The 25,198-nt window shown below is 39.8% G+C and overlaps 1 protein-coding gene across 10 annotated transcripts in view; it reads right to left on the bottom strand.

Moving 5' to 3' along the window:
* Positions 1 to 3,323: 3,323 nt before the first annotated feature.
* myocd (myocardin) overlaps positions 3,324 to 25,198 on the bottom strand; it is a 647,048-nt gene continuing 625,173 nt past the window's right edge. For 8 of the 10 annotated variants that reach the window (XM_059948785.1, XM_059948786.1, XM_059948787.1 and 5 more), the window contains 8 exons: positions 21,567 to 21,698; positions 20,497 to 20,753; positions 19,711 to 19,864; positions 16,209 to 17,255; positions 13,680 to 13,775; positions 11,288 to 11,416; positions 10,013 to 10,067; positions 3,324 to 8,716 (listed from right to left, as the gene is read on the bottom strand). In XM_059948785.1, the coding sequence (XP_059804768.1) occupies positions 8,151 to 8,716; positions 10,013 to 10,067; positions 11,288 to 11,416; positions 13,680 to 13,775; positions 16,209 to 17,255; positions 19,711 to 19,864; positions 20,497 to 20,753; positions 21,567 to 21,698 (2,436 nt within the window). In that variant the 3' untranslated portion in view covers positions 3,324 to 8,150. Of the gene's footprint in view, positions 9,652 to 10,012; positions 10,068 to 11,287; positions 11,417 to 13,679; positions 13,776 to 16,208; positions 17,256 to 19,710; positions 19,865 to 20,496; positions 20,754 to 21,566; positions 21,699 to 25,198 lie in introns of all 10 variants that reach the window. The other 2 variants (XM_059948789.1, XM_059948795.1) reach the window with 2 other exon arrangements.

Genomic DNA, 25,198 nt, shown 5'->3' with positions numbered 1-25,198 from the left:
TCTTGAGTTAGAAGGTGTGCAGCTTCCTGGAGATATTTGGGGTGTGTCCAGACAATGAGGCCACTGTCCTGGGGGTAGACACACTAAGTAAGGCAGGTGCTATCATAAAGAGGAGAAATAACGCGGACATGACAGGAACAGCGAGCATCGATGATCCACAGAGCAGACAATATGGCTCACAGAGAGACAGCGGCCCCAAGCAAGGGCAGGAGGCAGGACAATGACCGTGAATCATGTCAGGAGGTCCCAAGGGTAGGGGCCAAACACAGCGAAGAGCTATTAGAAATAGTTCAGCTGCCTGCAGAGGTAGCAGCAATTAAAATAAAGACACATCAGAAAGGGGAGAGTCAGGTGCAGGAAGGGAATGGGTGGGCAAAGTTACCAACAGAAGAGCATGAAATTGAGGAGGAAGAAATTACTGGAGATGTGAAGGACCATTGTAATTAGGTCAATACATTGAGGGACACAGCAAAATAGCAACACCATGTTGCTGGTCAGAGAAAAGTCAGAGGGAGAGGAGATAGTCCTCCCACAGCTGAGTGATCAAGTCATGGTGAGGGAGCTGCCTGAAAAGGCTGAGTACTGTGCTAATCAGCTGGCTAGAGTGTTCACCAATATCTTCAAGCTCTCAATTTGGCAATCTGAAATGCCCATCTGCTTCAAGCAGGCTTTGCTTATACCGGTGCCGAAGAAGAATGTTGTAACCTGACTCAATGATTATCATCTGAAAGCACTTACACCCACTGTGATGAAGTGTTTTGAGAGACTGGTCATGTAGCATATCAACTACTGCCTGAGAAGAGGCTTGGGTATGCTCCAATTTACCTACATCAAAACAGTTCAACTCCAGATGATATTTCATTTGCTCTTCACTCAGCTGTGGACAGTATGGACAATGAAGGTGCATTCATCAGGATGCTCTTCATTGAGTACAGCTTAACATTCAACTTCATCATCCCCTTGAAACTAATCAGTAAACTCCAACTTCTAGGCCTTAATACCTCCTTGTGCAATTGGATCCTCAGAATTCTTCACCTGTAGACCCCAGTCAGTTCGGATTGGCAACAACATCTCCACAATCAACATCAGCACAAGTGGATCACAAGGCTTAGCCTCACTGCTCTACCTGCCTTCTACCTATGACTGTGAAGCTAGGTACAGCTCCAGTGCCATATTTAAGTTTGCTGACAGCACCATTGTTGTTAGCAGAATCAAAGGTGGTGATGGATCAGCTTATAAGAGGGAGATTAGAAATGTGTCTCTGGGACTGGTAGAGGCTGTGATTTACAGTTTGGAGATTGAGTGATCCAGTGCTTTACTGGCTTGGAGAAGATTCTGGGAAACAAGCACATACTCGGACGGCCTCAATGCGAAGAAATGTGAGCTGATGTTCGACTGTGTTTCACCATTACTTGCAGATTAAAGTGTTGAGGAAGACTGAGACATCGAGGCAGAAGGTGAATGAGTTTCAGCACAAACTCCCTGCATTTTGATCACTGTTGGAGGAGTCTGTGACTGGTCTGTTGCTGTGTGGCTCACTGTGACAGGTGGGTAGGCCTCTCTGCTTCAAGTGGTGTCTCTCCCTTGTGATGAATGTTGGAGATATCATAGGATGGTATCATGGTTGTGTGTGTATGGACTGGACTATTGTGTTTATGGATTGTGGACTTTTTCAGACTCATGGTTTTTATATTCTGTGTTTTTTAAAAAATCACCCGTACAGGCAGAATTGATGGCTTCGTGGCCAAGGTTGCAGACAATGAAAAGATAGGTAGAGGGGCGGGTAGTATTGAGAAATTAGAGTGTTTGCTGAAGGACTTAGAGCCAAATTGGGATTAAGTGGCAGATGGACTGTAGTGTAGTGAAGTATATAGTCATGCACTTTGGTAGAAGGAATAAAGGTCTAGACCATTTTCTGAAAAAGGGAACAAACCAGAAATCAAAGATGGAAAGCGATTTGGGAGAGCTCATGCAGGATTCCCTCTAGGTAAGGAAGGCAAATGCAATCATTCATTTCGAGAGTACTAGAATCATAAAAGCAAGCATGTAATGCTGAGGATATATAAGGTATTGTTCAGATTGCACTTGGAGTACTATGAACAGATTTTTGGCTCCTTATCCATGAAAGGATGGGCTGGCATTGGAGAGGGTCCAGAGGAGGTTTATGAGATTAATCCCTGAAATGAAAGGGTTAATGTATGAAGAGTGTTTGACAGCTGTGGGTATATTTACTTGCTGGAGCTTAGCAGAATAGGGGAGGTTTCTCATTAAAACCTATTAAATATTGAATGACCTAGATGGAATGAGCATGGAGAAGATGTTTCCTGTAGTGGGGGAGTCTAGGACCAGAGGGCAGAGCCTCAGAGAGGGATTCACTAGAGATGAGGAGGAATTTCTTTAGCTAGAGGGTGGTGAATCTATGGAATTCATTGCCACAGGCAGCTATAGAGAACAAGTCATTGGATATGTTTAAAGTTTATAGGTTATTGATGAGTAAGGGAATCAAAGGTTACGGGGAGAAGGCAGAAGACTGGGGTTGAGAGGGATAATAAATCAGCCATGATGGAATGGCGGAGCAGGCTCAACAGGTTGGATGGCCTAATTCTGCTCCTATGTCCAATGGTCTAGTGTCTGATAATGAAATACTTCCAACTTCCAAACTGCCTCACTGAACTCTTAAATATAGAGTACGATTACACAGACAATGGCACCATACCACAATGTTCCTCAGAAAGAAGCGGTTCTTTATTTCAGGGAGAGAGACAATGAGCCAACATTCTCAACGTCAGCTCTGCTCAGTACTTGCATGAGAGACCAGCTGGAAATACAGTCGATTTGAAGCCTGATGAATGAACGAGCAAGCGGACATGCAGACTGAAAGCAATATCTTTCCCACTGTCTATTGAACTCACACGCTACAATGTGCATAAAAAAGTTGGATTTGGTGAGGAATGTAGGAAAATTGCTGTCTCTAGTATGAAAGGAGCAATAAAATATTTTACCATTGCAAAAGCAAACAGGATCAGAGTTAATGACTCATCTGAAGAATGATACTTCCACTGAGTTCCCACTTCCTTTGCCAAATATGGATCATGAGACCAAATCTTTGGGTAATATTTCAACATCTTCCAATCAAAAATTTCCAGAATCTGCAGAATCTCATTTTCTCTTTTTCCAGTTGCTTGGTTTTCATGAAACAAAAGCAGTAAGCATCCTACTCGCTACTTTGCTGGCAAAAAGGACAGACAACTGGTCTTGGACAAAGAGGGATTTTAGAAGATAACAGAGAATAAGTAAAAGCAACACAAGTAGTTTCATGATAATCAATTTATTAAGAACACCCAGTTCCAAAACTTATCTTTAATGTTTACATAGCTTTCTTTAATACATTGGCACCTACACTATTGCCGTTATATACACAAAGCAAAATTTCCATTGTTAAATGATACACCATAAGAAAATATATAGTATTTACAAAGTGCAAAAAAGTAAGGCAAATATGAATACAGAAAGAATTTAGCCCACAGGATTGGTCAAAGTTACAATGACACTTTTGAGGCAGATTTGATTTGGCAGACATCATGTACAAATGGATTGATTGCTCCCTACATTTTTTTTGATTGCTATCCTGGAAAATAATTTGACAGGTGACCTATTAACCTAACAATATACAATGAAGGAAGATGCCATTGCTGAAATGTGATTCACTTGAATAGATAAAACTTCCTTTGGTACTTTTGCAGGACTTTTGCAACTCAAAAGGGCAGTACCACCATAAATAAATATAACAAGAGAACAATTTATTCAAAATGGTTGTATATTAAGATCTTGTATACACTGAGGTAAAGGCCCAAGTGCAAAGGTTACAATGCTGGAATTTAAACTCAACCAGCTCCTGTTAAATACTTTCCTAGTCATAAGTGAGAGGCAACCTACAGGGAAGATGTAGGTAAGATGTGCTCAAAATGTTAAAATGGTCAATAATGCTAGAAGCACATGATGTATATGGAAATCAAAGGACAGAAAAAAAGGTATAGGTAGCAAAAGAGAAAGCACTTGTAGTATTCAGAGGTAAGTGTAAGTAGTTCTGCACTGATAAGACACTAGCTGGTACAATCATTACAAACAGGTTAAGTCAGCAATGCTAGTGTCATGATGGTACGATTGAGAAATTTAAGCACTTACTGGTGATATTCCATGCATTTCACTTTCATTTGTTGGCAACTACCGAGACTATATTTGGATGTACTTTATCTGATCTACTGACAATCCAATGTACTGATGGTGTCATTCTAACATCTCTACCTGTGGTTTTAGCATTTGTGGTTATGCAGAATTTTTTTTAGTGTGCTGATGATGCGTCAGACATCCCATCCTCTAACCAGTTTACATAAATACCCGTATCATGAATAGATTTTCTGCTACAATTGTAAAGCGTTAGTCTTTTCCAACTAATGTTAGTTTAGAGAATATGCTCAGTCTATGCAGTGTTTGGCCTGTTAATGAGGACTGTTTTGTGTAGTGAATTTTAAATGTACAAATTAGAAATTTGGAATTGTGTGCATTGTTTCATTTTGGTGTATTAAAGAATGGTTAAATTAAAGCTTGACAGTTATACAAACAATATTTCTCCTTTGTACTGATTAGATTTAGAAATCAGTGTCTGAACCACAGGGAGAATTCAAAGTCAAATCTTGGAAATCAGTGTGCCTCCTCATAAAGGAAATGGGAATAATGTTTGTAGTGGCTTTGTTCTGAATTGGAGTTTCCATTTTCTGAAAAGTTGTATTCCATTTGCTTCAGGCACCAAAGGTGGTAAAGAGCATAACTTTCATAACGATAGATTATTCTTTTGCTTTTTAGGCCATGACTTATTCACATGAAGTTGTAAAACTATGTTGAAGGCTAATGGGAAAAGATTTTCCCTTTTTAATGAATGATGCAGCTCAAACAGGAGTAATACTCAATTTCTAAACTATTGAGGCCCTCCCACACTATAGTACTTCCAAAATACCTCGGGCATTCAGCTTGAGATGGGAATTAGTTCATGCTGGTGTGGTGTGGTTTAGTTATGTGTAGAGGAGGAAGATGGAAATAATAATCTTGGTAATATCGATGATTTCTAATGTACTAATGTCATTGTAGCATCACTGTGTCTTGTACTGCTCAATCAGACTGCAGGTAACTGCAGAGTTAGTGTTGTTCTGAATGGAACAAATCATGGGAAGTTCTCCAGTGACTTCTGCTGGTAAGATGATTCAATATGTCCAGTATTTCTGTTCTGATTATTTAAGAGTTATATGTGTTCATTTGTCTCAAGTGGAGATTAATTATGTGACAGAATTTAGTGTGGTTTGGTTGATCACTGATTTCCATGCACATGAGATCCTTTATTTTGGCATTCAGCTGTAGCTGTTACAAATGGTTTCTTTGAAGAAATAATGTCTTTTTGAGATTAAGCAATCTTGCCTCTACCTGCTAATCACAGCAGGATGCCTGATATTGATTGTAAGGATCAGTCACTGGGGAACAATGCCTTTAAGATGCACATCAATAAATGGTTTGGTCAATATCGGTTGTGAATCTTTGGAACTCCCTTCCATAAAAGGCAGAGGTAGAAAGATACTTGAAAGGGAGAAGGAGGTGAAAGATAGCTGCAGATAGATGACAAAAGTCCAACTGAGGTCACAAATGGATCATCCATCATCTTATTAAATGATAGTCAGGATTGATGGCCAAGTGGCCTCAACTGATACATAATTTGAATGTATGCCTCTCAAATTGATCAAGAAATCTACTGATGCTTTAATCTTTCATTGAAGATAGCAAGTAATATTTTCCTAAAATGTTAGACACACATTCATGTCAGCAGAGTATTACTATCTGAGTAACAAGGCTGTATGAACATGAGCAGGATTGAATGAAAGCTAGTATGAATTCGTGCACAGTGTAAAGGTGTACAGGGTGTGCTAAATTTGAATGCTGGTGATCACTGTTACATTTTGCACAATTTTATCATGATTTGGCAATTCTGTCATATTCACTGGGAACTCTCTTTAGCCTTGCACAGGTTGTCAGTTGTGGATGACTGGTGATTATATTTTAAAGCAATGTAACTCTGTTGTGTTAAAAATGTACTGCAATCATCAAATATGTTTGTTCACAAAGAATATCAAAGTCCTTCATACCTTGATGTTGACCTGGGATTGAGATATACTCATTAGTATAAAAGTCTAAACATTCCAAGAATGATTTAATTCAAGGCTATTTTGCAATATTGCTTATGGTTTGGGTGGGGGGAGTCGAAAGGAACAGAAAATAAGGAATCCATTGATGCCTGATTCCAGCTAATGTCAAGAAGCTAATCAGGCTTCTACCCAATTAATAGTTGGATGACAGAACTCTAGGAAAACCAGATGAGCAGGTTTTTACCGAAGGAGATGGAACTGCCAGGTCACTCTGTCTAAGAATCAGCTCTAATGGAAAGCAAATTGTAGGTATGCCACTGACATTGACAAAAGAGAACTTGGACAATGAAGTGCTTTTGAACAGACATCAAAAGATAATTATTCACTACAATTCCTATAATTATATAGACTTTTTTCTGACTATTTGGAGAAGTCCATACTTGAAATTTCAAGGTAGCAAATAAGCAAGGAAACTAGAAGTTTCAAAATATAGTCGGTAATAAATATTAATTCACTGCACAGTACCTTTCAGATATGGCTTTTACATTTTAGAAACTAAAGGTGAACTGAACAATATTAATTTATGTTATTACTATACAAGAAAATCCTTAGCTAAAATTTCAATCACATCACAAAATGTGCCCAGAGATTTCAGAATAGTTAGCTGTTCCAAAATGGGCACATTGATTTACATTTATTGCAAATATCATTGCAAAAAGGGATAATATAAAGTACAAAATGGTACGAAAATAATTCTTTTCTGAGCACTTCTTTGGTTTGAATACAATTTACCAAAAATAAACTATGTTCTTTACACTAAGACGAGGGTTGGAACTATTGTCACCAACTTCTTGTTTGGTGTTGTTCCCTTTCAAATTGATTCCTTATTTATCAATTTTTTTTAACGTGGGCCTATGAGTTGCTCGCTAAAAATATTTAAAACAGATCACGTTGGTCAATATCCAAGTTTGCGCTCAGGATTATGTTTGCAGATCTACGTAGGGAGTTCCAGCTTCAGAACTAGCAGGGAAAGCTTCTTTTGTTTCATTTAGATTTAAATCTGCAATTGCAGAATTCACTGCTTTTTGTAGAGTGGAGCTTCATTATGGGTGGATGAAGGCAGGAAATGTTTTCTCGTAACATCCTAAGTAAAACAACAAATTCTCATTTACCCATCCCATTTCCTATATTTTCAGGTCAGCAAAAAGCAATAGAAATACATAGAACTACAATGCATAATTTCATAAACTGGCTGATTTAAAAAAAAATCACACCAAGTATCTGCATGGAATGCCTTCTAATACTTTAATACTTAGCAGACATTTTTAATATATATATATATACACAAATATTATATATATATAAAAACAAGCAAAATGTGACAAACTTTTCTACTCTTAATTGTGCAAAGTGAACAATAAAATATGTATTCACAATACAAAGAATCAAATACTTGCATAAAGTAGGGTGACTTTGCAAGTGTGGTTCAGAAAGGATGCAAGTATTTTGTTCAAGATAGCAAGTATTGCTTGCTTAGTAAAGAATCTTCCTCTGATAAAAATTATATAAAAATCTTGCAAAATTACGAGTAAATTCAAGCTATGTACAAAGCAAAAACGCAGGCTGTGTGCACAGGGCCAAATTGAGAGTTGGCCAGTTTTTCTCACCTACATACCGCCCCGACAAACTTAGTCAGATTTAGACTTAAAGCAGGTGTCCTCCGGGTGATTCGACCATGTTCACTTTCCACAGTAATACATAACTTTATGAAGCTTTTAACTCATTCAAGCAGTGCTACATGCAACAACTACAGGGCAACCATCTTGCAGCCAAATGAATTCCTCTATTTACTTTACAGTTGCCAACATTGTCTTGAATACACAAGAAATATACTTCCTTTTTATTTGGTTTGCCATTTAAATTGTTTTAAATTTACCTGTTGTTTCTAGTTTCCTGAGAATGTTACCATTGCAAGTTCATGGCTGTGTTTAAGTTTAGGTCTGTAACATCCAGGAAATCTGCAGAGAAGATGCTGGGGGTGGAGGAACCAGCTGATCCAAAGCCTGCTGTTGAGCTGGGTGGTGTGAGATCTAGCCAGTCCATGTTCTCCAAGGGAGTTTCTGTAAGACCTAAGTTCATAACATGGCTATGCGTGGACGAAGGCGACATCTGGGTCTCCATCGGTGAAAGGGGGTTTTCCAGCATTTCTCGAGTGTTCAGCATTTCTTCCCGGGAGTTGGTAGAAAAGCCCTCACCAATGCCGTCAATCTGGGAATCCTCACTGCCAATTTTAAGCAGAGTAATATCACCCCCCCTGCTCAACGAGCTGCGTGAGTTAAGGAGAGCTTCAAGTTGACTGTCACTGTTGCTTGCACAATGGTCAAAGGAGAGCGGAGGAGGGGACATGTGGTTAAAAGGACTTGTTGAAGACCTAGGTGCAGTCACAGTGGAGGCTCCTGACGAGACTGTGATTTGAGGCATCGATTTCTGAGCACAGTGGTGATCAGTTTTGGCATTTGGTGGCATTTCTGCAAAGTAAACAGTTCTAATAAGAAGATACATCAAGCAAAGCAATCCCTATTATCTGATCCCCATCTTGCCCTGCAACTTATTCTCCCTCACTTGTCCAACAATTTCCCTTTGATTACTTTGCCACATGCTACATGAAGGGTAATTTGCAGTAACCAATTAATGTATCAGCACATTTCAGGCTTGTGGGAAGAAACCTGAACACAAAAGGAAAACCCATGCATTCTCATGGAGAACACACAAAGGAGGCCTGGACTCAGCAGAGAATGCATCCTGTGTGTTGCCTCTTTAAAGAGCTTTCTGGCATGGAAGAATTTTAGTGCATAGCATTTTATAAATAAAAGAACGGTAGACACAGTCAGTAAGGCAGACAGCATCATCTGTGGAGAAAGAAAACAGTTTCATATTGGTGGTCAGTTTGATGGAAACCCATCTTCCTGAAACACCAACTTTGCTTCATTCTCCCCAGATTCTGCTTGAGCTGCTGATTATTTCCAACAATATTTGTTTTTATTTCAAGTTTTTGGTGAATGCAACTTTTGTTTTTCTTTGCCTTAATATTCTTTCGTATTTGCTGACAGGGAACTCAATCTTGTCAGATCTATTTTTTTCCAAATACTGTACTTGAATAGTGGTGATCACCACTGCTGCATCTGTCTGCAAGTGTTCTGCCAATTGTCTGTTTCCCCCCAACAACAGGGAAATGTTGTTTTGTTTGGAACAGAGGAAGAAGGGGAGACTGAGTTCAGGTATAAAGAATTGAGGGCCATATCAAGGCTTTATTTCCCTTGAATGACAGGTTAAAAAAACTGCCAGTAGAGATTTAAATTAATTTACAGAGGGATAAACAAGAAATGAGGAAACAATCTGGCCTGATGAAGCGCTCAACCAGAAACATAGTCTGTCCATCTCCCTCCATCAATGCTGACCGGCTCTGAGGGAAAAGATGATTTTGCACTCAGATAATGGCAGGGTGGTAAAAACAGAACCCTTCACAACATTTAAAATGTGTCCAGATATGACCTGAAGAACTGTGACTAGCAGGACTAGGGATCAAGCTCTCCCGGATTCAATCTCAACAGGATTTGCTGTATTTTAGTGGCCAGTGGTTACCCCTTCACAGCTAGCACTGACATGATGGGCCAAAAGGCCACCTTTTGCTCCATGATTCCACTATTATAACTACGTCATAAATGTAACACAACAGACTACAAATATTCAAGTTTTTTCAATGTCTGCTAAAATTCTTTCCTCATTAATTTTCAAGTATGTATTACATATGCAAAATCCCTCACCTCCACTCTCAATGAGCACGTCTAGCAGGTCATCCATCTGGCTTCTAGACATTTGCTGCACAGAAACAAGAATAAACTATGTAAAATAGGTCTCAGCCAGTAGGAATATTTGAAGTCAGCTGACTAAATCATAATATAGAACTGATAAACCAAATTTACAATTTTATATTTAACAGAATATTAAAATGCAATAATATCTAGCCACTGCCTTCTGAGTGTTTCAAAAGGCAGTGTAAATTGCAAAACAAAAATGTAATACCATAGGACATAGGAGTAGAAATAGGCCATTCTGAGTCTGCTCATGGCTGTTTTATTACCCTTCTCAGGACCATTCCCTTGCCCTATATGCTTGCGCTGTGACGGGTCCCCTGTAACCTTTCATGTCTTTACTAATCAAGAACCTATCAACCTCTGCTCTAAGTATACACAAAGACTTGGCCTCCACAGTCTGTGGCCATGAATTCCACAAATTTACCACCCTCTGGCTAAAGAAATTCCTCCTCACCTCTATTCTAAAAGGGCTGTGGCCTCTGGTTTATCCACACAGCTCTTGCTTAAAATATATATTACTTAAAATCCTACAATCTTAAAAATATTGCTCCCTGCAAAAAAAATATTGTTTAACCATTAGTGTGACTATTATAGTGAATAAACTTTCAATAAAATCAGCAGAAAAATAATGGAAAATTAATTTATAAAACAGGAGAGAAGCTTAGTAGCACAGAATTGCAAATATCTAATATTGTCTGAAATATGATTGGCCACATAATTCTACTTTTTATTAAGTGTGCAAAAATGGCTCATGGTGTCAAAGATCAGTTAAGGCATAGGATATGGCCAGTTCCAGTCTCTGCCATCTCCTGGAAGAACAATTCCATTTAATGTTCCCCAAATACTTCCAACCTATCTATTCTCTCACACTGGGCTTCCAAATTCCCTACTAAAGACCTTATATATTTGATGTTTACCATTCCAAAGTTAGTGAGATCCTGATCGTGACGACTTATTACACAGGTAGTCTCTGCTCCATGTATATGCTGTGCTTCCTTGCCCTTGAATCAATTGGTAGTGGAATTTATTCTATCTGATATAGTTGTGGTCTATCAAATCTCCTCTCAGCCTTCTTTGTTTCAAGAACAACCCAGCTTCTCCAGTTTAACCACTTAAATGACACTAATCTGTTCAGGATAAAGTATTATAGTTTATTAATAGTTACACCCACTAACAATTAATTCTCAGGCACAAGAAAATCTGCAGATATGCTGTAGTTCTCACCTGTTTCACAGCATCTTCGTACGACGGAGGTTGTTTGATCTTGCTAAGGGTTGAATTTGAATTACAGAAGGAAGCAGCATTGATGACAAATTTTTGACCAACTTGATTTGCAGAATTAGGAACATTCATCTAAATAAAATAGTCCAACAGAAACATACAGTGATAATGAATAAATCTTGTTAATTTATTGAATTTAAAATCATTTACAAGCTAAAATTTATGGAGGGTGTGAAAGATAATCTCATGGTGCCAAACTATAACTGATCAGCATCCTTACTTCCCACAATACTGCATTTGACCAAAGATGTAATTTATTCATTCATTACTACATTGTTCATCTGTCAGTTATTTCTGTGAGTTCACAAATCTCAGATTGAAACAAGATAGTTATCAACAGTCAGATCTTTGTGAAAGGAAGAATTTAATTGCTAGGCCTTCTGGACTTTTGTCATGTAAACTGGATTAAAATTTGAGAGTGTCAGAACAAGAAATAAAAGCAGCAAGTGGTAATTCAGTCATGATCTGCCGTTCTACCGACTCCATATCCCTGTTTTGATAATACTTAATATTACCTGTTTTAATAATACTACTTAGCAAAGAATCATCAAGATGACCAAGAGGGGGTAACTGCAATGACACTCCCCCTTTTAACTTGGCAATAGAGCTTTACAACTGTCACAGATAGTCATTGAACCATACTTACTGGGGAGATCTCATTGAAACCTTTTGAATATTGAAAGGCCTAGAAAGAGGAGATGTGGAAAGGTTGTCCCTAAGGTGGGAGAGTCTAGGACAAGAGGGCACAGCCTCAGGATAGAGGGGCACCCTTTCAAAGCAGAGATGTGGAGAAATGTCTTTAGCCAAAGGGTGGTGATTTTGTGGAATTTGTTGCCACATGCAGCTGTGGAGGCCTGGTCATTGGGTCTATTTAAGGCAGAGTTTGATAGGTTCTTGACTGGACATGGCATCAAAGGTTTCGGGGAGAAGGCTGAGAACTGGGGCTGAGGAGCTGGAAAAAAAAAAGGTTTCAGCCATGATTGAATGGCGGAGCAGACTCGATGGGCCAAATGGCCTGATTCTGCTCTTGCATCTTATAGTCTTGTGATCTTATATCACAGCCTTTGGATTGAAAAAGAACCCTCAACCTTATCTCATCTGCTCTGGATCTCAATAACCTGTAGATGATTGCTCTTCAAATACACATTCAAGTATGGCTTAAATGGAACGAGGGCATCTGCACCCAGTGCACTTTCAGCCAGGCAGTCAAAGACACCTAATACTTCTAGAACCTTGTTGAGAAATATTTTCTTAATCTGTCTTTGAATACTTCTACCAATAGCTTTAAGTCTATTACTTCTGTTCACTGATCCTGTTGCTTAAGGAAATTGTTTCTCCTCTTTGCGTGGTCCTGGCTCCATGTAATTTTATACACCTCTATTAAAACTCCTGTCAGCCTCCTCTATTCCAATATACACAATCATAGCCTACCCACATTTTCCTCAGAGCTAAATGTTTCTAGCCCTGGCAACATCCCCATTAATCTCCTTTCCTATGCAATCATATCTTTATTAAATAATAGAGTTGATATTGCTATTTTTGTCAATGTATCAAATACGTGTACTTGCATTGCACAGTTAAGGGTTGAGAGTGGGTAAAGGTGAGAATATTATGCTATTGCATGCTCCCTTGAACAACAGTGGTGCAGGAAGCACTCTTCCCATCAGTACCTTGTCTATTTCATACAGAAACTACTAATGATCAATACATCCCAGTTAATGTGAGAGTGCATAGAAATGACTTCTGAGGTAAGCCATAAACTATAAGTAGCTTTGGGAGAATGATGATGCCTTTGCTGTATCTTCGGAAACAGCTCTCTTTCTATCTTTAATATCTTTTTTTTTCTTTTCAGGGTTCTTTTGAAGACCCTGACTTGGAGTCACAAGCTGACTTGGGTTCTTTGCGGGAATAGGACCCGCTCTTGGGGTCTCATGACTGGCCGCTATTCGATATGCCGAGGACGTGGCCTAGAAGACTAGCCTGCCTTCAGGATGCCGGTTTTTCAGGGCCTGGAGGCGGGTGGAGTCAAGGTCGGTGCTACCGCCTGGTGCATCATGGGAGATGGAAGATCGAAAGCAGCCAGCTGATTGTGTGCCCAAAGACCCAAGTTCTTTGGGCACAGAGCTCAGAAGAAGTGATGCAACAGACATTAAACACCATGAATTGGTGGGTTGTTTGTTATGTCCCCCCTCTCGCTGTGAAATGGGGTTCTAACATTTAACTGTCATTTATTCTTTGGGGCACTCTGTTTCCATGGAGGTTTGCGAAGAAAACGAGTTTCAGGATGTATGTTGTATACATTTCTCTGACATTAAATGTACCTATTGAAACCTACCTTTCTGAGGATCTGCTGTCGTATAATATGTTGTTGGAGGTGCTGCTGGAATTGTGGGCTGCCATTTTGTTGCTGAACATCCTGGCCCTTTGAGCACTAAAGAACCAAAAATGATTCATCGACTGTATGAACATGTAATGTCAATACTTCATCACTATAAATATTAAAACATTAGCTTTTACTAGTTAAAAACAGCTATACAGTAAGTTCCTCTTTTCAGTAGATTATTGATTTCAACATATTTGCTTTATCTAAAATATCATTGTTTTGACATAATCTAGCCACAGAAACCGATATTCTATATTAAAAGTGAAAGTTGTAAAGAACTTTATTTTGCTAATATCAGAATCTAATATTTATTGGACTGTTTTGATTTTTATCTTCATTTTTCCTAAAGTGGACCAGTTAAGGGACTGTTTCTTTGCATCTTCCCATCCACAACATTAACCACCTTATTTGCTGCTAACTGCTGAGGAGATTAAGCTCATGAGACCATTAGACACAGGACCAGAATTAGGCCATTTGGTTCATCGAGTCTATTCTGCCATTCCATCATGGCTGATTTATTATCTCTCTCAACCATACCTCCTGCCTCCTCCGTGTAAACTTAGATGCCCTACTAATCAAGAATCTGTCAACCTCCACTTTAAATATATTTAAGGACTTGGCCTCCACAGCCATCTCAGGCAATGAATTCTACAGATTCACCACCCTCTGGCCAAAGGAATGCCTTCTCATCTCTGTTCTAAATGGATGTCCCTCTATTCTGAGGCTGTGTTCTCAGGCTGTAGACTAACCTACTATGGGAAACGTCCTCTCCATGTCCACTCTATCTTGGCCTTTCAATATTCGATGGTGCCAATGCAATTTCTCACTCGCTACCATTCTTCTGAAGTCCAGTGAGTACAGGCCCAGAGCCATCAAACGCTCTTAAATTCCCGGAATCATTCTTATGAAACTCCTCTGGACCGTCTTCAATGCCAGCATATCCTTTCCGAGCTAAGGGGCCAAAACTGCTCACAATAAAGACTCAGTATTATATCCTTGCTCTTATATTTCAGTCCTTTCAAAATTAATGCCAACATTGCATTTGCCTTCCTTATCATTACGTCAACCTCCAAGTTAACCTTTAAGGGACTCCCAAGCCCCGTGCACCTCTGATTTTTGAGATTTTCTCACCATTTAGAAAATAGTCTATGCTTTTATTCATTCTGCAAAGTGCACGGTAATATACTTCCCTACATTACATTGCATCTGCCGCTTCTTTGTCTGTTTCCTTGATCCGTCCAAGTCCTTTTGCAGACTCACTGCCTCCTCAACATTACTTGCTCCCCATCGACCTTTGAATAGTCTGTAAACTTGTTCACAACGTCATCAATTCCATCATCCAAATCATTGACATAGAACGTGAAAATAAGCGGTCCCAACACAGACCCTTGCGGAACCCCACTAGTTAACGGCAGCCAACCAGAGAAGACACACTTTATTCCCACCCTTTCCCCCCTGCTAGTCAGCAATCTTCTATCCATGCTAGTATCTTTCCTGTAATACTACAGGCTCATTCCATTCCCCTGGAGCTATTCCAGAATCTAGTGATTCTTGGAAGATCATTAATAATGCCTCCACAATCTTTTCAGCTACCTCTTTCAGAACCATAGGTTGTAGTCCATCTGGTCCAGGTGACTTGCCCACTTTCCGACCTTTAGCTACCCAAGCATCTTTTCCTTAGTAACAGCAACCACATTCATGACTGCCCTGACATTCTCAACATCCTGCCATACTGCTAGTGACTTCCACAGTGAGGACTGACACAAAATACTTAATAAGTATGTTGGCCATTTCTTTGTCACCCCATTACTACCTCTTCAGTGTTCTTTTCCAGAGGTCCGATATCTCACTTCTCTCTGTAGATATTTGAAAAAATTTTGGTACATCCTTTTATATTATTGGCTAGCTTAACTTCCTGTTTCATATTTTCCCTGCGTATGGCTTTTTTTAGTTGCATTCTGTTGGTTTTTAAAAAGCTTCCCAATCCTCTAACTTCCCACTAATTTTTGTTCTATTAATTGTCCTCTGCCCTCCTTTTATGATGTGTTTGACTTCCTTTGTCAGCCACTGTTGCCTCACCCTCCCTTCAGAATACTTTATATTTGAGATGTATCTATTCTGCTTTCTGAGTTGCTCCAGAAAACCCAGTCATTGTTGTTTTGCTGTCATCCCTACTCGTGTCCTCTTCCAATCAGCTTTGCACCGCTCCTCTCTCCTGCCTCTCTAACTCCCTTTACTCGACTGAAACACTGATACGTCTGACTTTATCTTCTCCCTATCAGATTGAACGAGATGGAAATGAACATTTGGACATATACATTTGCCTGAAGTAGCTGTATACTTCATAGCATCTGTGATCTTGGCTAACGTGACCCATAGCTGCTCCCACAGACATTTTCCTGCCGTAACCAATGGTGGTAGAAAAAGCAAAGGACTACACAACATTGAACGAGTGCATTTCAAAATAGGTTTGAGCTTTACCTGCATCTTGAGCTGAGCACTGCAAGGTGGAATGGACTGAAGCTGATGGGGTGAACCACTACGGCCATCTCCAGTCGGGGGGGCCGGTGACACGGGCAGGAGGAAGTGGTTACTCGGAGATGGGGGAAGGCTGGCCTGCTGAGGGCTGCCAGTCAGCGCTGCAAGTGGAGAATGCTGCGGTGAGCACTGCGGACTCAGGAATGGGGGCGACCTCACTGTGCTGTGCTCTGTGGTCTCCGCACACATCTGACTGTTCACCACACCAGATTTCTGCGGTGTGCCACAGGTATTCAAGCTTTCTGTGGAACTGTTGCTGGACGTGGAGGAGATCATTGGAGTCATACTCCTGTCGGGTATCTGTTGCCCGGCAAACGGGCAACTGGACATCAGGTTTTCCTGCTTTACGGACACACTGTAGAGTGGCTGAGAGGAAGACTGCTGCTCATGTTGATTGTTCCTCTTCTGCTTCTGAAGCTGGATCTTCAGTTCTTCCACCTGCTTCTGCTCCATGTGCAGTTTCCAGGTCAGCTCATCGATAACCTTCTGCTTCTCCATCAGCATTTTGTCCTTCTGGGTGTCGAAACCTTCCATGTCCGCTTGAATGCTGCCCCCGTTCACGCTGCTCATCAGGCTGTCCTCAGTGCTCAGCTGAAGCGGTGATGGCTGCAGTCCGAGCTGTGGGGATGGCACGGGCACGTCGCTGAAGCTGTCGGGCAACCCGCTCAAATCGGACCCAGTTACGGAGAGATCGGACGACGCCGGGGAAATGGGAGGGGTTGAGCTGGTGCTGCCAAACTGATAGAAGCCATTCGGCAGCACGGTGTTGGCAGTTTGAGTCTGAAAGCTCGACAGGGAGGTCACAGAGGTTATCGGGAACGACGCAGTCGTCATCTCGTTGACTGAGCTGGACGAGGTGTTGCTGGTGCTGTTGACCGGCAGACTGTTTCCACTGGAGTCCTGGAAAGGTTTCAGCCTCTTCATGAGGGCCGTTTTTGTACCAGACACGGGAAGGCCTCTTATTCTCAGCTGCTGCCTCAATTCTGAGACCTGCAAGGTCAAAATAAATACAAGATTACACCGACGCATTACTCGCAAAAGATAGGGGCGCTAAATTCCCACAGAGGATAATAGTCACGGGTACGTCCAAGGTCCTCTCCTCAATACTCTCCAAGTACACATTTCTGTGCCTTATGCACTTCCAAAATTAATTTCTAATTAATACACATATAGAAGTGTTAATTAATTGCTTACTTAAGCTTCTCAAGGAAGTATTAGCTCATAGATTACTTCTAATGTAATGAAATAGTAGGATGCAGCTGTGTAAACTGCAACTATGCTCTAGTGGAAGGGTCCCCGACCTGGGGTCCATGGACCCTTTGGTTAATGGTGTTGGTCCACGGCATACAGAAGGTTTTGGGAATCTCTGCTCTATTTCAACAATACGTGGCAGGGAGTTACTTGACAGAAGTCATCAGCACAGATACACATACTTTGGTTCCTTAATGTTTACATGTGTCCAGTTAAATTAATTGGAGGAAAACTTGAAATGTGGCCTAGGGTTGACCCCAAGAGTGGACAGTAAGTCAGTACTGATCAGGAGTGAAGGGTCTTGGCCCAAAATGTTAACTGCTCATTCAATTCCATCAGTGCTGCCTGATCTGCTGAGTTCCTCCAACATTTTGCGTGTGTTGTTCTGAATTTCCACCATCTACAGAGTCTCCTGTGTCTCCAAACCATCCTATAGTGGACTATCACGGTTGCAATCTGGTATCATATCCAAAGTATTACTGAGATTGGAAATGGGTGTATTTGCAGAGGGAGCTCCTTCAAGACATATACAGAACTGCCTAATCAGTTCACTTCAGTTTTCCTCTCAGTTAAGTGTCGCAAGTTAAAGGAACGGTTAAAAAGATACAACATGTTAAATTGAGAGTTGAGTCCATGAAGTTATAATCAGTTATTTACTTGCAAGTCATAATTAAGAAACATATACTCACTACCCCAGGTGAAAGACTTGGACATGGCTGCCTCAGTCGTTGTTTTGTGTGCAGGGAGGGCCAACACAAGTGTTATCCCTGCCCCCTACTGAGAGAGCCTACGACGCTGTGCTCAGTGTGACCAGAATTAACATGAGCAGCAATGCCTAGCCTGCCAGTCAGCTACAGACATAAACGTAATTGACAATGCTCTGCACCACACACACACAAAATGCTGAACGAACTCCGCAGGTCAGGCAGCATCTACGGAGGGGAATGAACAGTCAACGATCCTACGTTAGAACTCAAGCTTATAGTAATCAAATGCTATAAGATCATTCTATTCCTGTTCTCACTCCCTTCTACCATCAACAGGCAGCACCCGTGTTGAAATGCCTGCTTAGTTTTTCAGTTACATAGTTGGTGAAATTATATAACTAGTTCTACATTTTAACATATGGGATAATCACATTTCACGTGTTTTCCCTGTGACATCTAGTGAAACAGAGTGCAGTCTCACTTTAGCCAAAACTTCTTGTACTCTGGTTTACAACAGTGACTTTCAGGCACCAACCCGTAAGAACTGTCTGCTGGTACAAAGCTCGTTGAAGTAAAGAAAGACTGCTCTCGTATTCCACCTGCCTATTTGTGTCCACATCTACGAATATAAATGCATATCTGTGTGAATCACAAGTGGATCCTGCCTCGATTAACCACGGGAAATAACAAGACATTTAAATACATAGGTTACACAGGAAAACACCTGGACAAAGCAAGGACAACAAGGACGTTAATAATAGGGGAAGCTCTGACAGATCAAATAAAGCATTTAGGTTAAGTTTCTTCATGCACAGAGTTATATTGAGATGGCACCTGGAGTCTTATCAAATGATCAGATTTGTCACCACTGCAATACTTAAAACAAATTTCAAAAGGAACTTTGCCACAGAGTAATACACAATGCATTTCCTGCAACCAATGTTATCCACATCAGACTTGTACTCTGAACTGCCGTGACTAATGTAAAAGGAATTCAAAAATATCTACATGCAGAGAAAGAGAATCAAATACTGGAAAAGGGAATGTGTCTTAATTTCCAAATTATTAGCTGTAATCAATCCTTTTTGTGCAAAGATTATTGCTGCATAATAAATAAAACTTCCAATATTCTTCACCAGCAAAAAAGACATCTCACATTTTAACATGTTAACATTTAAATGAGTTCTTACAATCTTCTGATGCAAGTATAGTGGGAAATTGGTGCAAAGCTCTTTATGGTGACTTAACAGTGGACTAAATTCTTCCCACAATCCAGCTGCCCAATAAGAAAACCAAAGTAATCTTTCTACACTTCCTCTGTAACCACACTTAGCAAGAACATGTTGAGTTTCTGGATGTTATGAGCACATTTTATTAGCTGAAAGGTACTGAATTGTTTTCATCACACACTTAAAATACAATTCAATTAAAAAAATATTTGCATAAAGGCATTTTAAATTAAGCATGGAATGTGGATTTGAATATACCTTTAGGTCATCCAGATTGGACGGAAGTGGTCCTGGCTTCAAAGGGCAGCTGGTGGCTTGAACTGACATTGTGGACTTCACAGGAGATATGCCGCTGCCTGGCATTGTAGTAGTTGAGTTGCATGTGCTTCTGGAGATCTGATCACTAGAATGCCTGGAAAGAGATATGAAAGCACTCACTTCATCTGGATGAATAGAACCATAGAACACTACAGCACAGTGCAGGCCCTTGGTAATATTGATATATTGATAGCATTGGTAATATTGATATATTACCAATATCCAATGTATCTGGACATTGGTAATTTTTCACAATGGATGGTATACATTGCTGAATCATGACTAGCAGTTGCAATGGAAACATCATCCACACTCTCCTTTCAGCAATTAACTTGCCAACCCTTCCATCATCTATCTTTCTTGAAGATACAGCAGGATATAACCAATTACTAGCAAGATAACCATTGAAAACAGTGTACTCAGCCGTCTTTAGTTATTGTATTGGAATTTGTCTGAATTGGAATTTATCTTTTGATATTTCACAGCACTAAAGAACAAAGCAGAGAGAGAGAGAAGTTTGGTCTTGATTGCTCACACAGACACACTTCACCCTTTTCTACATCCTTCCTAATGTTTGAAAATTAATACTGAATTTCTCAGGTGAGTTGGTAAACAGGTGGGGCTTGATAGTCACCATGGAAACCATGGGCTGAAGGACCTGTTCTTATGATTGTATGACTCTGAAGTATTGCTCCAAATATCTAGGTAAAGGTTTAGTCTACTCACTTCAGAGGACTAGAGAGAATGTTTTGATAGTTGTATTGATGTTGCTGGTGATGTTGTTGCTGGCTTAGTATCTGCAGTTGAAGGAAGAGCTGTTGCTGTTGGAGCAGCTTGGCATAGGCCGAGTCCATCGGAGGGAGGGACTTCTCTGGTTTCTGATCTGGTGGAATGTACTGATGATACTTCAGTTTCTTCACCTTTGGCTTTGTGTCCTTTGGCTTCTTGTGTCGCTGGTTCTTCCCATCTGATGATGGCTTTGTCTAATTTTAATGGAAGGGATGAAAGGGAATACTTAAGCTCATTTCACATTGTTTGTTAGTTGCAGTCAAGTAGCAAAACATTTGGCATTCCTTCCTTATTATTAAAATTATTGACCAGCACAAGAATTGAAGTCCATTTGCAACAAAGTTTGGAGATGGATGGTCAATGCTTAACATGTGATTTGGCTTTTGACACCACCAATGGGTATTCCGAAATGTAACTTGCACTGTAATTGATGTGTTTTTGTTTGCATTAAATGACATAGCTCACATGGCGGTCTGCTCTAAAGGGACTGTTTCACTTTCACACCAAAGCTAACTTTGTGTTGTGCAAGTTGGACTTGAAAGATTGAGCTGATTCTAAGCTGAATTAAAGCGAGCCCCATTCAACAGATGCTACAAATACGTTATCTACTATGATGTATCCCTGTGTTTTTCATTCCCACCTCCACCATCCTCATTGCAATCATCTTGGTCATTTGTGCATATTTTTTCTTATTTTCCTCTCTAGCTGCAAACAGCTTCTTCTGACATTGATGTAATTCTGACTTATTTTTAAAGATAACACAAGCCGACTGAAAAAAATAAAGGAATTACACCATTAGCTTACAAGAAAGGAGAAAAATCTCTACATTATCATGCAAAGCGTCACATTCAAATAATTCCTGTGATGCTTTAGCGAGGAAATAACTGTTCTTTGTGGACTAATATAACATCTTCCTTCAGTTGACTTTTCTGATCATATTTTGCTTAACACTTGCTTTTGCAGTTTAAGAGCTCTTTTGTGGCTTGAAGGAAGTGACTTGGGCTTACTTTAACAATTGCTGGCACTGGAATTGGTGTGGTAACCTGGCCATTCTGCTGGTTTTGGCTTCCTGGCTGACTGATCTGGTTACTAGGTGCAGATCTCTTTATGTCACAATGCTGGGAGAGGTGAGGAAGATACTGTAAAGCAAAGTGGGAAAAAAAGTTAGTAAACTGTGTACTCTCATCTTATTCCTTTATTTTCATCTTTAAAACCTGACTTCTTGCAGTTTAATTATCTGCGCATAACCCTGGAAATACCGTATGGAGCAGGCCATAGGTCCAGTGGCTTTGTATCCAAAAATTTCATTGATACAGTTCAGAGTTAGTTGATGTACAATTATGTTGGATAACAAAAATTGACATGTCAATACCCAGTAATACAGTATTGCAAAACTCAAATATTTTTATTCAGTGCACCCATTTTTGTAAGTCATATTATATTAAGATGTAATTTCATAAATTAAAATTTATTAAGAAATCAAAAGACAAGATTCACTTCTAGCCATTCCATTTCCACTTTTTCTCCTGGTCTTTCTACTGCACACTGATTGCACTGTTCTTAACAGGCAGAATACAATGATTTTGTGATCCTTTGGACAATCCAAAAGCTGAAGCACGTCAGCAGTTCTGAGGCAACCATATCCAACCATAATTTGGGTCAGTACCCTGAATCCGGATGGAGAGTGGGGAGAGGAGATGTTTGGGGCTTAGGGATTAAAAGATAGAGGAAGTGTGAAGCTAAATGATCAATCAAAATATTTTATGGATCCATACGCAGTTAAAGGATGATTGCAATATTACTAGGGTCATTAAAGGACAACTGGGGGAAGAAAATTAAAATCAGGTTTAACATCACTGGCATATGTTATGAAATTTTATTGTTAGCTGCAGCAATACATTGCAATACATAATAATAAAAACTGTGAATTTCAGAAAGTAGTATGTATATATGGTGAAGAAGTCTGATTGCAGAGGGGAAGAAACTGTTCCTGAATCGTTGAGTGTGTGCCTTCAGGTGCTTGAGGTGTATACCATCTCCCTGAGCACAATAAGTAAGAGGGAGTTCACAACAGGTGAAATGCAATGTTTCACTTGGGTTTTTCCTCAGCGAGGTAGTGCTGTGTGATATATGATGAGTAGCAAAATGAATATATTTAAAACAGAAAATTGCATACATTAAAAGAACCAAACAAACTCAAAAGAAATGCTATTTCTCTCTCCAAATCAATTACATTCAAGCCCTCTGAAATAATCTGGACATAAACAATGTTACTGTTCATATTTGTAATTTGTGAGAATATGATGTCAGGGGAAGGACTGTGGGTTAGCTGATACATAGCCTACAGTGCCTATAAAGAAAATTCACGCACCCCCCCCCCCCCGGGAGGTTTTTATTTTTTATTGTTTCACAACATTGAATCACAGTGGATTTAACTTGGCTTTTTTGACACTGGTTAACAAAAAAAAAACTGTTGTGTCAAAGTGAAGAAAAATCTAAATGAATTACAAATATAAAACACAAAATAATTGAATGCATATGTATTCACCCCTTTTAATAATCCACATCATATCATCACTGATGCAGCCAATTGGTTTAGAAGGGACGTATGCATTTTAGAAGGCACTGGATCCAGGGTTGAGATTTTTGATTGGAGAAAGGCTAACTTTGAGGAGATGTGGAAGGAATTAGAAGGAGTGGATTGGGAGAATTTGTTTTATGGGAAGGATGTAATACAGAAATGAAGATTATTTAAAGGTGAAATTTTGAGGGTGCAGAATCTTTACATTCCTATTAGGTTGAAAGGAAAGGTTAAAAATTTGCGAGAGCCATGGTTTTCAAGGGATATTGGAAACTTGGTTCAGAAAAAGAGAGAGGTCTACAATAAATATAGGCAGCATGGAGTAAATGAGGTGCTCAAGGAATATTAAGAATGTAAAAAGCATCTTAAGAAAGAAATTGGAAAAGCTAAAAGATATGAGGTTGCTTTGGCAGGTAAAGTGAAAATAAATCCAAAGGGTTTCTACAGTTATATTAACAGCAAAAGGGTAGTGAGGGATAAAATTGGTCCCTTAGAGGATCAGAGTGGACAGTTATGTGTGGAGCCAAAAGAGATGGGGGAGATTTTGAACAATTTCTTTTCTTTGGTATTCACTAAGGAGAAGGATATTGAATTGTGTAAGGTAAGGGAAACAAGTAGGGTAGTTATGGAAACTATGATGATTAAAGAAGAGGCAGTACTGGCGCTTTTGAAGAATATAAAAGTGGATAAGTCTTCAGGTCCTGACAGGATATTCCTTAGGACCTTGAGGGAAGTTAGTGTAGAAATAGCAGGGGCTCTGACAGAAATATTTCAAATGTCATTAGAAATGGGGATGGTGCCGGAGGATTGGTGTACTGCTCATGTGGTTCCATTGTTTAAAAAGGGTTCTAAGAGTAAACCTAGCAATTATCAGCCTGTAAGTTTGACGTCAGTGGTGGGTAAATTAATGTAAAGTACTCTTAGAGATGGTATATATATTTATCTGAATAGACAGGGTCTGATTAGGAGCAGTCAACATAGATTTGTGCGTGGAAGGTCATGTTTGACAAATCTTATTGAATTTTTTGAAGAGGTTACTAGGAAAGTTGACGAGGGTAAAGCAATGGATGTTGTCTATATGGACTTCAGTAAGGCCTTTGACAAGGTTCCACACGGAAGGTTAGTTAGGAAGGTTCAATTGTTAGGTATTAATATTGAAGTAGTAAAATGGATTCAACAGTGGCTGGATGGGGGATGCCAGAGAATAGTGGTGGATAACTGTTTGTCAGGTTGGAGACCGGTGACTAGTGGTGTGCCTCAGGGATCTGTAAGGGGTCCAATGTTGTTTGTTATATACATTAATGATCTGGATGATGGGGTGGTAAATTGGATTAGTAAGTATGCAGATGATACTAAGATAGGTGGCGTTGTGGATAATGAAGTAGGTTTTCAAAGCTTGCAGAGAGATTTAGGCCAGTTAGAAGATTGGGCTGAAAGATGGCAGATGGAGTTTAATGCTGATAAGTGTGAGGTGCTACATTTTGGTAGGAATAATCAAAATAGGACACACATGGTAAATGCTAGGGCATTGAGGAATGCAGTACAACAGAGTGATCTAGGAATAATGGTGCATAGTTCCCTGAAAGTGGAATCTCATGTGGATAGGGTGGTGAAGAAAGTTTTTGATATGCTGGCCTTTATAAATCAGAGCATTGAGTATAGGAGTTGGGATGTAATGTTAAAATTGTACAAGGCATTGGTGAGATCAAATTTGGAGTATTGTGTATAGTTCTGGTCACCGAATTATAGGAAAGATGTCAACAAAATAGAGAGAGTACAGAGGAGATTTACTAGAATGTTACCTGGGTTTCAGCACCTAAGTTACAGAGAAAGATTGAACAAGTTAGGTCTTTATTCTTTGGAGCGTAGAAGGTTGAGGGGGAACTTGATAGAGGTATTTAAAATTATGAGGGAGATTTAGATAGAGTTGACGTGGATAGGCTTTTTCCATTGAGAGTAGGGGAAATTCAAATAAGAGGACATGAGTTGAGAGTTAAGGGGCAAAAGTTTAGGGGTAACATGAGGGGGAACTTCTTTACTCAGAGAGTGGTAGCTGTG

Source organism: Hypanus sabinus, chromosome 23 (genome assembly GCF_030144855.1).
Source record: "Hypanus sabinus isolate sHypSab1 chromosome 23, sHypSab1.hap1, whole genome shotgun sequence".
Classification (NCBI taxonomy): domain Eukaryota; kingdom Metazoa; phylum Chordata; class Chondrichthyes; order Myliobatiformes; family Dasyatidae; genus Hypanus; species Hypanus sabinus.
Note: the sequence above shows the minus strand (reverse complement) of the source record. Positions and strands in the feature narration are given on the sequence as shown.